Genomic DNA, 18,867 nt, shown 5'->3' on the forward strand with positions numbered 1-18,867 from the left:
TACACACAGCCGAGCAGCTGGATGGCTTTGGCTCACAGGAACATCAGCTGGCCTAAACACCGCGTCTCTCTCACTCTGCCGAGGGAAACCCAGGTGCGCGGGCTGAACCCAAAAATACGACCGAGTCATCACTTGTCGGCTTGTCAACTGTTTGCACACAGCGAGCAGAGTGGCAGACTCAAGACTTCCACGGGGGTGGGTGGTGCTCCGACGCATGCGAAGCCAAGTCTACTTGAAAAAAGGCTCGAGAGCTCTCAAAGCCCCTTCAACTCCAACTGTGAACAGACTCTGATCAGCCACTTGACAAACAAGCAGGCGCAGATTTACATAGATTAGGCCGCCCTCAGAAGTCAAGTCGATGGTTCAGGCAGACGTTCACAACGTTTTGAAGTCGAATGACAAAGAAAAGAAATGGAACAAAACAGACAACGCGTGCAACCTGACTAGTCATAACACACCAAAAAAACGCTGGTAGAGCAGATCAACGTTATTTCAAGGTGTTTACACAGTGGAAGTTGGGCGGCTGTTCGAACTCCAAAAATGCTATTGATGTCTCTTAAGTCAAATGAGTAGTTTTGGAGTTATGTGAGCAATGCTGAGAGTTTACACCAATTCCCTGAAGAACCTGTTAAACACATGCAAAGTACTCATTAAACTGTAAGAATGAACCTGAGTGGATGGCAGAGATGATAAAAAACAGGCAGTAGATTAACTCAAAAAGGAGGAAACATGGGATAATGTGCAGAGGTCGAATGTAGACAGTCATCAAACACTGTGCATTGTAATGTGACAGCTCCCCAAAAAGTCAAGCCATAGCTAACCCCTGGTAGCTGGCCAGTCAAAAACCCAGCCTCCTCCATGTTAGCAGATTGGACATGGGCCAAACAATAAAGTCAAAATAAAGGTTAAATAAAAATTTCTCAAAGATGGTTTCTGTTCTTCTTACATTGAGGAACATTTAAGGGCTCAGTTTTAGTTACTTTAAGCTATATGACACTGATTTGCGATTGGACGACTACATGACGGCAGGACCTTGAGACCGCGGCTCCACGCCACAATCACTACTGCACAGACTCTGAATTCCAAATGACACATACAGCACAAGGTGGCAGCGTCTGTACCCGGGATGCTTCATTTGCGCGTTATGGGAGGAAGGTAACATGCATTGTTCATCTTTTATAGTCCATAGTTAAAAACAGGAAGCATGCCGGAGTCTGGGATGCTGAGTATGAACAGCTGGCAGATGCTGTGGATTCTTGCCCTCTGCGATTCCTGTGCTGTGATGAAATGACAGGGGATCAGCTGGTGGGTGATTAGACATGAAAAGCCAGGACTGTTTGCACTGCTGAATTCAAGGAGGGAAGAAATCAAAGAAAACAGCACAAACTAAGATCAAAAAACCTTCCGAGCCAGACATCTTTTCACAATTGAGGGAGTCCACGCTGACTCATGCATGTGTACGTGATCATTACATTTTACTTCAGACCTTCAAAGGTCGAATGCAAGTAGCCAAGTTGAAGCAACCACCACATCTTGGTCTTCTAAAATTCCAGAACCTCTCTATCCCACTACTATATATTAAAGTCTCCCGTCGTTCCCTCCAGGCAGCGGTGTAAAGACTGCAGTACTCCGTCCGGCCAAAGAGTGGATCACGTCTCCCTTTCAGCTTGTGTGCTGAACCCACACCTCTTCTCCATCTCTTTATAGTGGGCTGTGTGGAGCTGTTGGCAGCCGTTCAGCTGGCACCGCTTCCCTCTTGATTAATGGCCTGAGAGTGAGACAGTGAAGCGCTAAACTGTCCTCATGTTAATCAGCCAATTAATGCCGTGCAGAGCCGCATTACCTCTGCCCTGCCGATAATCAGTCCCGTTGCCTGTGAAGATATGGGAAAGCTTACCGCAAGGCAGGAGCATGTTTCACTCTCGCTGCCCGGGCCACAAAGAGGGGGGGGACAAAAGAGGGATGAAGTATGAAATGGAGAAAAAAAAAAAAAAAAAAGGCGAAAGGTAGAGCATCATTCTTACATTTTGCTTTACGTGTTTTTCTTCCAGCTCGTCTGATCAAAAGGAGGCTGTTGGCAGCTGCTGCTTTACCTCCACAAAGAAAAGTTTCTGGTGCGAAACTTAAGATAAATGAGCGTTGTCTATTTCTGTTCTGCACAAAGGAACATCTTAAATCACTAATGCAGGGGAGTCTGGTGGGGAATATGTGCCTTTTGTTTAAAAGTGATGCCGCAGTTTATCACGCATGCCTTGAGTGTCGTATCACATCACCGTTTTCATCGTTTATGCCACACTGTGAGCGAGCAACAGTGCCTCCTAGTGTGGGGGAGGAGTCAGGTTACAAGCCAAACTCTTGGTAGATGGCAGAGAGGATGAACTTATAGACTTATGGACAAGGACACTTGGTCTGAACATTGACCTGAAAGTATCCGGAGGGGCTGTGAAGTGGGAACACAAATGTCCGAGTCGGTTGCTCCTAACATTCTCCTGACAGAGTTTTTCCTACCAGAATACCTCAGGATGAAAAAGGTGCCATGCACGTAAAAAAGACGCCGTATTGGAAGTCAAATTGGAACGCCAACAAGACTGGAGAGCTTTTGATGATAAGAACCGATGTGAAACTTGAAAGCTGTTAACAAAAACCAGGGGATTTATACGTCATGTCCTGTCTCCTGCGTGCTCTACACAGGCACCCCCCCCTCGTCTGAGTGTTCCAGACATTTTCATGCTGTTGTCAACGTGTCTGATCGGAACGATCTCCGGCTGCGTTCTTCATATGTAAAGAACAAACTCCATCGAATATTTGGACCCAATTTTTTCAAGTTCATGTCGATAAAAAACGTTAAAAATATATTTCGTTCCAGGGCGTGTTTATTTTAATTATTATAATTTTTTCCTTTGGTGAAATGGGTTTTAAATAATGAGACTAATTTTAAAAAGTGGTTTGATATAATTTGCCAGAGACCCAGACATTGGGTCACACTGGCTGACACGTTCATTTTCCTTCCACTGTAAACATCAACTGTGCAAACAAGACAAATTCCTTTGTTGGAGAGCTGGCCGACCATATCTCCAGTCTCAGCCTGATAAGTTAACGCTCTTACTAATGAGGGTATTTCCCCTCCAGTTCCTGATCACCATGTACTGTGCACACACTTAAGTGCTTTCTATTCATTCTCGCATACTGTGGGAAAACCATATCAGTGAAATGTTGAACACATAGAACCGGCCTGTGTGTGTGTGTGGCCAATTGTTTTAAGAGAAATAAACAGTCCTTTCCGCCATCAGTGGGCATTTGCTAATAACTGTGAGGGTGCGACTGACATGACAAGCAGTTTGAAAAGCCTCTCAACAGTTTAGGTGCCGTTGAAAACGAGGCATGTGCATGTCGATGTGTATGTTCGAGGGAATGTGGGTGTTTAGATTCTTTGGTCCGCAGCTGTGTCTGACCACAAGGAGACTGGAATGAGTGTGTATGTATGTGTGTCAGCTTCAATACAGCTCCGATAGGGCTGCTCGTGAAGATTTCGAAGAAATGTAGCCCGTGGAAGTTGGAAGTGATAAGCAGCAGACGCTTATGAAGGCCCGCACTGTTCTCTCAAACATGACAGCAGCCATCAGCACCTCTGGAATATTTGTATTTGCAGCGGTGACCCATAGCAAAATCCCCCCCTTCATCTCGGCAGGCTCCTTCAACAAGCCTTTCAAATCAAAATGAGGGCCCCAGAAGAGGACGACAGCGCAGTGAGGTCTGGATCTGTGTGCAGCCAGTGTTTTAGCCACTCGCTCACAGCATTACCTTATAAAGAAGTACAATTTCAATTCTGGAAGAAGGTCAACTACCTATTAATCAAATAAGTCAAGTTGGTGGAAAAACAAACGCTTTCTAAATAGCTTTACCACAAGATGCCGATCATATCATGTAGAGCAAAGACTAAAACAGACCTTTTCAATGTTTAAAACCAATGGCTTTCACAGGGTCATGTTATCACCCCTGTCCATTTGTTGGTTGTTTGTTAGTAAGATTACATAAAACACTACCGGATGGGTTTTTCCACCAAACTGGGAAAAGGTGCAGTATGTTTAACAGAGGAACCCATTCAATTTGTGTGTGAATCTGGATAAGAGAGTTTAACATAGTTCTATAGTATACATTATCGGCTTTACATTGTTCTATCAGCATCTTTGTTCTCCCACTCAAACATGTTCTGTAAACCGGACGTCTGATAACAGATGCAGCTCAAGTGGTGCCGTGCAGAGCTGTTTAGTTCAGGGACACGGTAAAAAAAAAAAAAAGGGAAGCTGTTGAGCTTTCTTCCTATAATCCAATGCAAAAACATTTTATGTAGATATGGAGTCTTTGTCTCTTTCCCTACTAAAAGATTGAATCACATCCTACAGAGCTTCAAAGTCACTTCTTCTTGACCCAAATACAAAAAGACAAAGAGCACAGGGTTAATGTCGAGGGTCTGCTCTGATCTAACCTCAAGAAGAAGAAGAGGGTGAGAGTTTTGAAACCAAAAACAACCAAAAACTCCAACAGTTGGATTTCCGGATTATAAACTATAGAGTTGTGGTTTCCAGCCTGTAAACTCGGTTTAAAACATCTCCTGTTGTGCTAACCCTCTCTTTTTAGTATCATACTTGACGGGAAACAGAATAAGGGAAAAATCTGAACAATGTTTATATGGAGGCGGAACACTTGCTGACAAACCCAACACAAGGGAGCAGATGGTAAACAGTGGCAAAAAAGCAGCAGGGTAAATAATTTATCCATGAGTTTCAATCTTGTTTGTCGGAGCAAATGGGAGGAGACTGTAAGAAGAGGGTAACAAAGTTCCTGTCAGAGTCAGTCGTCCTCCGCCGCCAGAGCTTTGCCCCCCGAGACCCATCCCTTTCCTCTGCCATATTCTCCGTATATCCTCTCGCCTCCCTCGCTATCCTCTCAAGTGGAAAAGCAACCAGTTAGCTCTTCGACGGGTTCCAGGAGTGAGCTGTCAACCATCTGTCCCCGCGAAAGTAACAGAAATTCTTTCTGTCAGGATGTGGCAAGTCACAGCTTCCAGTGTGTCTGAATGGGGGAAAAGTAAGTGCTGGCACAGTTCCTCCGAGAGAAGTCGCGAGGATTGGCACAAATAAAAGGAACGACACTGCTTTGCATGAGATTGACAAAACACTGAAGCACAGTGTTTACGTCTTTCATCTAAATATATATGATGTGTCATCATATATAGGTTTATTTGTTATAGAACAAAAAATGGGGGGACTAACATTTTGAGAGAACAGCTCAACCTTATTGCATGTGCTTCAAGAGAGTATTATATTTGCTTTACAGTATACTACATAAAAGCCTTGCATCTTAAACAGACAGCCATTTGAACGTGGTTAAGTGCCATTAAAACTGTGGGATAGTGGAATTGGAGCCATTTCTTTTCCTCACCATCCTGTCTCTCCATAGGCAATTACTACAACAGAAGCACGGATAGAAGTGCAAAAGCATGAGGACCCCCCACTCAACAGTGCGACAAGCACAGCTCAGACGGTAGAGATGTTTAATCCCTCAGATCTGGGTAAATCAGACCAGTGGAACTCAACCTTTGAGTCACTTCCCACCACTATAATCAGGCTTGTTTTGCCAAAGTCTTTATAGCACCATCACATGTGCACATATATTTTGAGTGATTAATTCCTAGTCTAAAATATGTGACCTTATTAGAAATATATATTATGTTATTTTTCCCTCCACAACCACCTCCAAACATTATCTACCGACCCCGGTGGGAGTCGGGACCCCCAGGTTGAGAAAAAGTCACAAACCCACCAGTATAACCACTGCACCCAGCTGTTTAACATTTTCATATTGATTAAAGTTGTGTGGGTGTAAAATGAATGGGTCCACAGCCGTGGTTACTTCCTGCTACTTGAACGAGTGACTGTACAGTGACATTATTGTGTTCAGGGTGAAAACACACATGTGGGGCCTTCGAGGTCTTTGTTGTGTGAGCGTGGCTGTTGTGTAGGAGGCAGATAACACCACAAGGAGTGAGTTGTGAGTCTTTGCTGAATTGGGTCTAAAGCATCACACAGGTTCTCTTTTATATCACGGCCAAAAAATGTTTATGAGATGGAAAAATAAAATGCAGTTTACCTTCACCCAGTAATTTAGGGAATGTAAAAAAAAAAAAACAACAACACAGGACTTAATGACAGAAGCCGCTTCAAAGCAGTGTCAAGTTATACAGCCTCACTTAAAGGGGATACGTCAGTTTTGTTTACGGGCTGACAATGCTGCGATGTTTCTGCTGGCTCCTGGCTTACAGGAGCCATGGCAATAACAGAAAACAGTTATTAAGACATGCAAGCATAAACACAGAAAGACAACAAAGTGAGGCTTTACAATCCCTAAGTGATCCAGAAGCATTACCTCGTGTAAAGAGGAGACACAAATAGGTACAGTTTAAGTCGTGCCATCACACAGTATGTCTGAAAATCTTTTAAACTAGCTGCAGCTTCTCCAGTTAAACCCGAGACAGGCGTGTTCAGAACCAATCCAGCAGGATGAGACTTTCTCAGACACGAGAAAGGAATGAGTGGTGGCGAAGAACAGGTGGAATCGACATGTGGACAGAGCACAAGTAATACTATACTCAACAAGAGAGACAAAGGCAGACTTACTTCAGTGCATGTGAAGTGGCGGCATCACTATAGATGTTGTAAGACACTAAAAAGCTTCATGTGATGTTAAAGAATCAGATCAGTGTGCAGGAGTCAATGTACAAAAGGAGATAAAGCAAAACCGTACAAAAATATTACAAAATCACCTCTAAGAGTATTCAAAAATGCCCAAAACTGTCTCCTGACACAAACAAAGAACAGTTTTAAAATGGTTATAACTGTCACGACAACAGAGCCTTTAATGAGACTATTATGAGCTTTTTTCAACTGTTTGAGATAAGCCGTGTTATAGCATAATGAAGGTCTTGGTTGGCAGTTAAGATTAAGGACATATTGTCTGTATAATAATGAGTGGAAAAGAAAACAAGATCCCTTCTTAAAATTTTAAGTTATAAGAGAGAAGCACAGAAAATTACTCAAACTACAAGAGGAGTTGGAGTGAGACATGAGTCTACATATGAAGTCTGTCTTCAAAACGCTCTGACAAGACAGAGAACTGTTCAGCAGTGTGGCAGAAGGATCTCTGAGGATTAGTTTCAATGGATGACATGAACTACAATGAATACTTGTTCAGAAGAACCTTTACCTACAGTCTAGAGGGGTTTAGAAAACCATACTCAAGTAGAAAGAAAGACGTTATGGCAAATAGACAACAAAACTGTCAAATTGTCTTCATGTGTCAATTTGCCTAAAGAAATGTGACCAGCTGACCACATGAAATGCTAATCTGGGTTTAATTAATCCCGCCACAAGCAAGATTTAAGATAATAAGTCCCTCATTCAGCAAATGAGAAGATGAAAAGCTTAATGAATTAACCCTTCATCCTGCTAATCAGTTGAAAAGTTTAAAACTCATATATATCATAGAATTTACTCTAAACCCCAATGAGACAAACTTCATTTCAGGCCAAACAAGTAAATCTAAACTTTGTACCTATATTTTGAGTATGTGATATACACCCAAAGCTCGGGAAAAGTCTTGGTCCTCGTTGGTAACCATTTTGTTTTCCGGCTATGATGCTCTTGCCCCCGAAGCTTCTCGGTTTGAATAAAATTAGCATGCAGTGTTGGCTCACGGGCACGCCATAAACAGGGCTGCTTTTGTTAATTATCCACGGATCTCAGTATTACAAAGAGTGTTCCTTACTTGCCTTTGGCCAAGTTACCTTCAGATAGAGGGTAGAACTTGCTTGAGTTCACGGAGAGAGGAAAAAAACTGCACAATTTACACAAACTACATAAATGGGATTTCTTAAAAATGTAGATACCCTTAACAGATGTACTTTCCTGAAATGAAATTGAAGTATTTCTCTAATCATCCCTGCATGCACATTAATTTCTCCACTCGTTCATTGTTTAGCTACTGTAAAACAAGCCCACATGTACAATTATCTCTTAACAGAGGCAGGCAGGTCAAAAACGTATAAAACAAGGTGACTATGAAGTTTCAGCTCCACAGACGACAGCGGGTCAGTTCATGAAATTTGTTGTCCACCTCTCTGTCGCTGACTTTAATGTAATACAGTGCCACGAATCAAAACACAATGTGTGTTCATCTGACTATCGTTAGCCTCACGAGAGACGTTCTGCGTTACTGCCCAGTCATTGCGTTTTTCTGTCATAATACTTTAACTTTCTTATTTTGTATAATGGGTCATTTTGAGCTGCTCAACTAAACAAAAAAACATTCGGGGCTGAGGCTTGGCAAAACACAGCGATATTACATCCACTGTATAGGCATGCAAACCTCTGGCACCACTCTGCTAATTTCAAACAGTGCTAAGGGCTGATGACAAACAGAGAGGGCCACTTCCAAGATGAGTGTGTCTTCAGCGACCCCGTCCACATTCTACTTCAGCGTGACATTAGTACCAGAGAGACGGTTTGTCCTCTAGACTGAGTGTCTCTATTCACTGATACCTTCACGGTGAATCCTGGAGGTGCTGACGTGCTTCTTTTTAAACTGGAAAAGGACACTGAGAAGAAACTGAGAAAAACTGCCTATGTTGGTGTTGTGAGTGTCTCAGATTCAGAGAAACACAGTCCTAACCTGTTGGCCATAAATATCTCCTTCTTTTCACCTGCTGAAAACTCTAGCAACACTAGCAACAACTAGAATGGCACCAAGTAAAGATCATATGTCCATCAATTCCTAACAGCCCTTTTAAATTACACACCAAATGTGCCACGTTTGTTCCATTCTTCCACCAAGTTTTGTGGAAAATCCACTGAGTAGTTTTGTGTGATCCTGGTGAAAACATAACCAGTGACAAGCAAGACAGAAAAAATACTTCAGGTTGATGTAACAGCACTAACTCAGCTTGCATGCGTCTTTGCCCAATGCAGAGTGAGGTGTAGAAAGGTTCCCTGGTGCCAGACAGTGAGGTGGGTGGTTTCAGCCTTCTGACTCAAGCTTCAACAGTGTCTGCATCTCGCCCCTGTAGGTCACTGAAGCCCATAATCACAGTGTTTTGTGAAAAACTAAAGGCTAATCAGGGAGGTGTTGAGGAGGGGCCCCACCTGCCCATCAGTCAGTCATGTTCCTTCCCTAGGGTGAAGGCAACTCCATTGTGGTGAGGTGTGGTTGCCCAAACAAGCCACGACATTGAAAGCTCAGAGAGACACTTTGCGTGTGAGCAGAAGTGCATCTCTCCTGAGTGTGATCTTAACACAAAGATGAAGACGTGTTGTGGACGCTGTGTTGTGTTCCTCTTCTTTTGAAGTAAGGACACCCTGTACTTGTAAAGGCTTTAGTTTGGGATCAAAAGGAATATGTAGTTTAAGGGGAAATGTAATGTACATATTGTATTTTGATCCAAGACAAAAGATTTAGTAGTAACCAATACAGACACCGTAAAATGTCCACGATTCTTGATTTCAATAGCATATATTTCTTTATTAGAGTAACCTGTTTTATATATGGAGTGTTAAAGACTAAGCGGTGGCTCATTGTATTATATATTTGACATTGCTTGATAAAACATATCCATGAATTTTGTGACCAATTATTAAAAGCAGATACTGAGAAAGAACTTTCTTTGCTGTGTTTTACCAGTATTTCTCTAAATGTACTTGACTAAGCACTTGAAGTTAATAGTGTTAGTGACATAAGATAATGAATAAAGGAGCCACTCAAGTGCAACACTGATGCAAGTCTTTTAAAAAGGCTGTAAATTAAACACACATATACACACACACACAAATTCATTATTATTAACATCCCAGTATTTAAGCCTGCCTGGCAACAGTCCTTGCTCTCGCTTCCCCAAAGGCATCATCTCTGGGGGTTTCAATCGTTGGATTTACCCTTCATGACTTTATCAGAGGAAAGCATCTGTCTCCCATCTGAGGCTGCAAGAGACCCAGTTGTACAGTTTGAAACGGATTGGCACCCCGTGGTTGACAGAGACAAAAGGCTTTAAAGAAATTAACTATTAAACAGGGCTGTCTGGTTAAATATTCATTTTAATCCTGCACCAAAAGGAGAGATACCCATCGTGTCCTTTTCGTGCCATCTTGATGGGCAATTAAAAAAGGAATTTCCATCTCTTCATCCGCGCTCGGTACAGACAATCAAAACAAAACGTGAGACAACTATCAGTGTCAAAGATCAGCTCGGCCCTTTTTTGTTTTAACTAAGCTGCTGGAAAACAAGATCCTGAGAGCAGCATCTGCACAATGGGAGGGATCACGTTCGAGTCAAATGGACCATTGGGCTTAGTTTCTAATGTGTTTGACCTTTAACTCAAAAAAGGCACTCCACAAAAAATGACCAACATGTCGTCCTTTGAAAAGTCTAACTGCCTGACGGTATCTTTGAAGCTTTCCACACAAGAAAAACAAATAGAGTACCCCCTCAATATTGGGGCCATTTTGAAAGACACCCACTGCAATTCATCAAAAGGGATTCAAGGGTGGCGGGGGGGTAATTTTCAATAAAAATAAACTGCACATAATAGACAGCAATGTCATCACGCAGGAGGTATTCTACGGTGTCCATTTGAACCCGTATCTTCTGTCGCTGCTTCTCAGCAGGCGGCAGATACAAATCCAGTGGAAGGATTTCACCATCTTTGAAGAGTGCAATGGTAAGAGGGGCTTCAGTGGCTATGAGGTCCTGTTACAACTAATGATTCTCTCCAGAGGTACCATGCCCTGTGAGGTACCCCAAAGTACAACATGAGGAGCCCAATTCTGGAAAATTGCTTAGGCAGCCTTGACTGTGAAGGACCATCGAGTCTGCCGCCAACCCAGCACGAGTAGGACAACTACCGAGACAGCAACAGAAATATAGACGTCATCGGCAAAGAGCAACATAATCACGGACGACCATCTTAGAACTAAGAGGAGTACACGGAATGTACACTGAAGAAAAGTACCTACAGAAGGCAAGGTCTGCTTATGGCCATACTTACTACCTTTGGAAATTGTAGTGGTCAAGTACAGACTTGACAACATGATTTAGAAACAAATATCCACAGCAGAAAGAATCTCATAAATCAATTTAAGAAAGTATTCCACACAAAGCTCACTGTATGTCTTGCTGCCCTTGTTGTGACGTTACATAGAAAGTGCATGCTATCCTGTTAATTGTGTGTTGGCTCATTATTTGGAGCTTTCCATTACTGCGTGAACTCTTTGACTCAACATAAGTTTGTGAATTTGTCCGATTACTTTTTAGTTTCCTTCTATAGTAGATGTCATCAAAGCACAGAGTCAGTTTTTAAACTTCCATTTCCAATTAGACACGCTTCAGTCCAGATATAAAACAAGAAAATATGTCGCAGCCCTAATACTTTCTGACTGCAGTAATAAAAACACACTGCTATACCACTGTAATTCAACCAAGTGTGACTTTCACTGAGACCGGCCTATAAATTAGCATCACTACAGTTCAAAAACACACAGATTTATGTAGAAAACTAGATATGCCTCAAGGGATTATTTAATATGTATAACAACATGAGGGAATTTCCAGTCTCGATTTAGAACCAAGTTCACATGGCAGCGAACCAATCTGACCTCCAAACACTTGGGTAAATATGATTAACAAGATGACTGCCACTGCAAACAACATAAAGATAGAGATCAGAGATAAAGAGATCAGCTGCAAGAACAAGCCTGCATTGTACGAGCATGTGCTTCAGACAGCAGACTGTGATGTCAGCAGGGTTTGACAATGCTTTTAAAGTTGAAAATATGATCTTCAGCTAAGAGTAGAGAGTTTAAATACTACACTGTGTAGTCAGATTAAAATAATATTCAACTGCTATGAATTTGAAGCGATTCCTATTATTCTGCTGATCATCTGTACACAAGTTAAGAAACAATATGTCACAACTGGTTAATGACCTCCCGTCAAGTGGGTGATGATTGACCCTGGTTACCAGGAGATCTAGGATTTTAAAGAAACCTGGTAAACCAAAGTATTTCTGCTTTTAAAAAGGTTTAAAAGAAGTATATCAAACATGTTATCATCATGTTCTGATAACACACGATTGGTCTGCATAACCTGTACCCATGTTTAGTCATGTACCTGTGCACTGGATGATCATGAGCAGGATGAACTCAGAAGGAAACATGCAGGAGTGTAAATAATGCATGCCTGCACAGGACAGGAGAGAAGGGTGTAGCTCGGAGTGGTAGGACAGGACGGGCTGGGGGGCTTGTGGGGGTTCGCATTTGCGTGCCAGCCTCGAGACGGCTCACCACAGGAGATACTCAGACACACAAGCTTGCTGTCACCGTCACGAAAATACAAATGACACGAGGCAGCCACAAAAAAAAAACTGCCTGAGAGTTCATCAGAACCAACACGCGAGCAGACACGGTGTGACTTACACTACCAGCTGCTGTCAAAATAGCCGAGCGGTGCTTATTTGAGAGTAAAAGGCCACATCGGGTCTTGTTTGCACCGCAGGGGACCTCAGACTTCCCCGGGGTCTTTAAGGCTCCAGCCTAAAACTCTCATCTGACCCAATTATCCAATTAGTCGAAGTAGTGGCCAAACTGGAAGGTGATGACGGCTGGAACACCTGCAGAGGTTGTGCCTGGTGTGGGGCCCAGGGGGCATAAAGACCAGCACTTTTTTCATCTAATGCTACCTAGTTCAATTCTGTCCTGCAGGAACAGAGGGAACTCTGTATTGAAACCTTAGGTATGGCCTTGAACAGGCTGAGCTATTTCTAGGTTCTCTACAGAGTATTAACCGTTTTACGCTCGAACACCTCTACACAGGCTTTTAAGGCTGGATGAGCAGCAAGATGGAGGCAGAAGAAAAACTAAAACTAACAGGCTAAAATGTTCTTGCGTTCAATGCATGAGAGTCACTTGGACTGGGAGATGAAATAATTACATCCCTTAGCTGTTAGACTTGATTATCTTCTGCAGACAGCAAGACGGAGATGACAGCGTTACGGTTTTGGACTGTGGCGTGAAACTCTAGATGTTGACTTGCCATTGTTACGTGACTCCAAGTGCTTACATCTCTCCGACAGTTTCCTAAGTAGAGTAACATTTTGAAAAGAAACCACAACGTTTCTGTTTGCCCTATGGGCACTTCCCGATGGGACAAAGAGCAGCCTTGGCTTTTGACAGCTCCACTGATGGCCTGGCTGCCACTTTCAAGAGCCAAAGTATTTTTCACCCCCTCAAGACATTTTCCTCAAGGTAATTTGACAGTTGTGTGGTCACAAGCTTGCACACTCCCTTTTAGATGCCGAGAATTATGGATTTAGGGAGGAGCGGTACAATCCATAGGCAGTGATCTTCGTTTGTCAAGGTTCCGTTAGATGTTTCATATAAAAAGACATCTAGCTTTGATCAAAACCAGCCACACTAATGCACCAGTTCTTTAAGATGAAAGAGAGGAAAAAACCCTGGCATCAGATCTGAAGGTCGGATGTTTTTCTTCACCATTCCACTTTTTTACAGGATTATGAAAAACAAATGGATGAACAAAGTGTTGAGATCACACACAGGTGAGGGTGTGTCTCTGACAAGAAGACCTGACAGACGATCCTGGATGTGTTAGTACTGCCACAGAGGCAGCGCAACAGGCAATTACTTGTCACACATGACAGCCCCTGTCCTTCTGTGTGTGTAATTACACTGAGGAAAATGACATTCTTCTCCAAACAAAGCAACACGAACAACTTCTCTTACATTGTATGTTTACAGACATATACTTTCCATACCAGACAAGCAGAGGGAGACAGGACAATACCAACAATACACAAGTTTACTTTGTTAATGGTGATGATCGTATGACTTCTTTAATGAAAGAATGGAGCCCTTGCGTGTCTTTGTCTTATAACCTACTTCAAAGTCGGCCTTGCTTGAAGACATGTGGCTAATTTGCCTGAAACAATACTCCCATCTCAAACTCTTGTCAATTACGGCCATGATGACACACAGCACGTACCCACAGAGAAAGAGGGAACGAGGAAGCAGAATGGATCTGACTTGTGTGAATGCTCGGGCTCGCATACCAGCTACTAGCCACAAAAAAGGAGTTCTTGGTCTCAAACGGCGTAAACGCTGATGACTTTCAGCCAAGGAGACACAAGGCCATTTGTGAAAACAAAGAGAAATGTTGAAGTGATATTCCATCAGGATCTCTTTTCTGTTCACTCCACATTTATCTGCAGTAACCATGTGAAGCATTCCCGAAAATACCATAAATCCTACCAAAGCAAACTTTAGCCACATGTATAATAAACTTTCAATCTCTGTCTTTTCACTCACCCTCAAACTTGTCATATTGCCCCTTTAATATCATCTGAGGGCTTTCATGACTTCAATCCTACTTTTTATAACTGTTATAAGGTGAAAATATAAAATAAAATCACTTAAATATATTATCGTTGATTTGAACCAGCTTCATTTGTTATATTTTTTCTAAATTCCATTGTGATTATACATTTTTTGTCTTAGAAAAGGCTTTTCTAAAAATGCGAGGCCCCGTTACAAAAAGTCTGGAAAAGATTAACTCTTTCAAAGTGATAGAAGCCCCTGCAGGTTTCCACACTTGTCTAATTGGGACAACATCTGCGGTGAACTTTGCCCACGCTTCACCTTGACTGTAGGCGTGTAACCAGACCTGGACGGAGGAAACCAAGACAGAGGCACTGAAAGCCACATAACACCGTTTCTATGAAAAATGAAGTTATGTCATACCCTAAGCTCGGGCTGAGTTAGTGGACAAAATGAAGAGTGACGGGCCTGATGTGAGGGTGGGCCCACAGATTAGGGAACACCCAGGGTACAAACAGTGGCTGCCGCCTCTTACATCACTCAGCGCTCTGAACGCCTTGGAGCTTGAGTCGGGGCGACTCTCCTCAGCGTGAGGAGAAGGGGACATTTTTCAAATACCTGAAGAATATTTACACACCTGCTCAGTGTGCAGTAGAGGTGCTCAGAGGAATCGGGGCAGAGCTCTGTTTAACGCCACGGACGAGACCACACAATTTTAACTTGAGCACTGATTGACACTATTCAGACCTGACAACAAAAACACCATCGTGTAAACATTTGCACATGCGTATCCATAGAGACAAGCACAGGGGGGGGGGGTGTGGGTTTGAATGCACCTACGTATTTGACAGATGCAAGTTCAGGTCCAGAATGATCGCTGTTTGAACAAACTATGCGTGGGTTGGTGAGGCACTTCATTGTTGTAAAACAAAAACACACAAAGTGCAGAACATGCCCGTTGATGGTAGGCTTGGGGCTGCCCCCGAGGCCAGGAACCTGCAGTGTAATCATGATCGTTGCCAAATTACAGGCCAAAGACACAACTAAGAAGAGTTCAATCCACGGCTGAGGGAGAGGTCACCTATTATACCAATATTCTTAAGTCACGGAGCAAATTCCAACGCACAATGTCAACACTAGACTGCAGAGGGAGGCCCTACTTATTCCAGGTATTTTAAGTGTGTAGGTGCACGAGCTCCCCTTTGTCTTTAGCTTCAAGAAAAGCTTTCAGCAGGGAAATAATAACAGCGTTACAGTTAGCTCAATGCATTTTTGAGCTGTGCAGCAAAAGAGGAATGTCAAGTGGTTAAAAAATTGATGTGTTCTGGGTCTCTTGGCTCTTTCTAGTGGGTGGGTGTGTCTGTCAACAAGAATGTTCATATTTGTAAAACACGTCAACAAAAATCTGTTATACTGACATCTCGCCAGCTCTGTGACTAGTCGTCGTTTCGCTCTTTCCAAAAGGAAATTGGTTCTTAAAAATAAACAGATTTAAGCCCAGAAACATTTCAAGTGTTTACTGCAATTCTTGAAACAATTACACAGGCCGAGTGTTTAATATTTCTTGGCTTATGGCGTCTTTGTAGTTTGAGTCAATCAGCTGTTGTTAATCATACATTTATACAAAGTTGACAGTTTATTAGATACACAGGGTTTATTATAATCCTGCCGTAATTCCCATCTATGTGAAGCCTATAATGTTCCATCGTTGGTGACTTTGTGTACAAGAGGTGCTGATTTAAACTCCATGATCGAATAGTGAGGGTTTAATTGCATTCATGACATGTGGTGAGCAACAAGCTGAAGACAAAACACAAACTAATTAAAAACATGCTGAGGTAGACATGAAAGCCCTTGTTCTGAGGATAACTGACCTGGTTGATGGAGTTGGCAGCGCAAGAGGCCAAGCCTGTTCCCAGAGTGGCCACGAAGAAGGTGACTGGGTCAAACGGCACCGGAGCCATTGCATAGCCAGCTGCTGCAGTCGTAACCACCAGAGCTGAAACCATCAAGCAAGAATATTATAGAGGGAACTTAAAAAAGTACAGAACACCTTAAATGATATGCTCTGTTGCTGTAGAAGCATATTATCCTAGTATCAACATCTCTCTAAATAGTTCATATCATGTCCTGTTATCAAAATGTACAATGCAAAATACCTGTAAGTTTGATTTTGGCCAGTCTGGCGTAGATATCCGGTAAGTCGGCCACATCCACCTTCACCTGCTTCCACTGTCTGTCCAGACGAGCCTCCCTCGCCTCCTCCGTCTCCACCTGGATATGTGGAGTCTCATCTGAAATCGCAGCTGTGCCGGACACAGAATCTTTCTGCGCAGCCACATCTGCTGCAGCTGTGTTTGCTTCAGGCTGCGTCTGACTGGTGACATCCTCTACCTGTGGCACAGGGCCTGTCACCACAGGAGCAATGGTTGGTATTCTCTCCACCTGCCTCTCAATGCTGTCATCTCTCTCATCCACAATGGTCAGGACCGGTGCCCGTTTCGGGACGGCACGTTGATGAAGCTCAGTGTTGTTCTTTGCTACATACTGAAAGGAAAACAGGGGATACATAACTTTTGTATTAACAACAAGCAACAGGTACTCTTTTACTAAAATCTAAAAACAATGAAATATTAAGTCCAATGAAAGCTACCTGGCGTTTAAGGAAGCTGAGCTGCTGATAGGTCGACCACTTTGATGGATCTCTTCTGTGCAGCTGAATAAGGCCCCGGGCCGTCTGATCACATCGAGGGATATTTTGAGCTAATTTCTGTTTCACACTAGCACCGATCAAACCTACAGGACACACAAGACAGGATGCTTTGTTAACAGAGTCAATACTTTCGTTTCAGTTCTATAAAAAACATGTTTAATTGTGCATGAAACAAAATAGAAACCAATGTGAATACTGATTCCCATGATGGTCCTGGCCTTTCCAAATTAAAATCATGGCAACATGAAGGAGGCTTTTGAATCAGGCCCATTTTCTGTTCTCTTGAATTGACAGTATATATTTAAAATGTTCTGATTCTGCTCTTGTACTAAATATTCTTGTCTTTATCTTTCGCTTTACACTCAGAACACTTGTTCTTTAAAGCTAATTCCTTGCATGTGGAGACCTACTTGGCAATAAACTTCATTTTGATGATGATAATTGATAATAATACATCTCCACTCTTCCTCTTTCCTCACTTTGATTTTGCTGTGGTATAATAACATGGGGTAGCTGACAGTAATAAGCCTCAGTGAAGACAGAGCAGTGCAGAAGTATGTCATGTTTTTAAGGGGAGGGGGGGGTTGTGTGTTTTGTTTCTTTTCTTGTTTTGTGTTATGCTGTGATTGTTGTCTTGTTGACAACTGAGTTAAGTGGCTATAAAGTTGACAAACTACTTGACTATCAAACTTAACACACGCCTATGGTAGTTTTCTATAGAGTATTGACCTCAAACAAGGGTTATACCACTAATTTGAATAAATACCATCTTCCTTGAGGTTATAACGTTCAGCTTTAGATGAAACTGTTTAGAAAAAGACTTGATTTCACGTGAAAGGTCATTTCACTCAGTTCATTTTTCTACATCATGTTCGTATGATTGCACATAAAACATGTACAATAGTGAGGACGCACTGAAATGTCCCACCAGTTCAATGCAGAGGAGGAAAACAACACCTTAGCATATCGACAGCATCAATAACAACCTAAACTACTGTAAATCCGTGACCCTGAAGCTAACTTTTCCTGCTGTTAGTAAACACAACGTGATTATAAACACAGCCGACGCGTTGAAGAAGTGGAACCCGGGTCAGTAATCGTGTTGTTTCAGTCTCTGCAGATGTGGCTGACTTCTGCTTAAGGTCACTGCCTCTCTGCCAAACATCCACACCGGTTAGCCACATGCTAGCCTAGCCTGCTAGCTTCCGGCTTTAGCTTCAAAGGCTGTTTTAGGCGAGCGAACATGTAAAACGTCTTTTAAAAAAGCAACGAGGCGTCAGAGGAAGAAGCAGAAAACCCCCGGGTACCTGACAGCCGGCTACACGGCGTTTTATACATGTTCTCCGATCATTCAGCCGGCTCCCGTCCGGTCCCCTTCACATGCAGCGAGCCGCCATTTTGACCTCGTTGGGTGCAGGAGAAGCACTTCCGGGTTGTGAGCTGCAGGGAAGCAGCAGCAGTGAGAAGTATCTGAAGTATCTGAAGTATCAGAGGTAGAATGTACTCAGAAAAGTACATGGAGCTGCTTAACTACTGTGTTTGAGTGGTATTTTATTGTTCTGATACTTTCTACTTTATTCAAAACATGTGAACTTATCAAATGTGGTGTTTTAGTCATAAATAAAATACATTCCATTGGCTGCAGGTGCTGATGAAAGTATTCAGTATAAATTCATTTACAACCACTTTCTGCTTTTTCTTTTGATTATTTATAAGAATATA

At 42.6% G+C, this 18,867-nt stretch overlaps 1 protein-coding gene across 1 annotated transcript in view; it reads right to left on the minus strand.

Moving 5' to 3' along the window:
• LOC117753067 (protoheme IX farnesyltransferase, mitochondrial) overlaps positions 1-18,588 on the minus strand; it is a 29,509-nt gene extending 10,921 nt beyond the window's left edge. Inside the window, exons 1-4 of the mRNA XM_034570933.1 lie at positions 18,453-18,588; positions 17,086-17,228; positions 16,592-16,979; positions 16,307-16,431 (exon numbers count right to left, since the gene is read on the minus strand). Of these exons, the coding sequence (XP_034426824.1) occupies positions 16,307-16,431; positions 16,592-16,979; positions 17,086-17,228; positions 18,453-18,483 (687 nt within the window). The 5' untranslated portion in view covers positions 18,484-18,588. The remainder of the gene's footprint in view (positions 1-16,306; positions 16,432-16,591; positions 16,980-17,085; positions 17,229-18,452) is intronic.
• Between the last annotated feature and the right edge of the window lie 279 nt (positions 18,589-18,867).

This window comes from Hippoglossus hippoglossus, chromosome 19 (genome assembly GCF_009819705.1).
Source record: "Hippoglossus hippoglossus isolate fHipHip1 chromosome 19, fHipHip1.pri, whole genome shotgun sequence".
NCBI classification, from domain to species: Eukaryota; Metazoa; Chordata; class Actinopteri; order Pleuronectiformes; family Pleuronectidae; genus Hippoglossus; species Hippoglossus hippoglossus.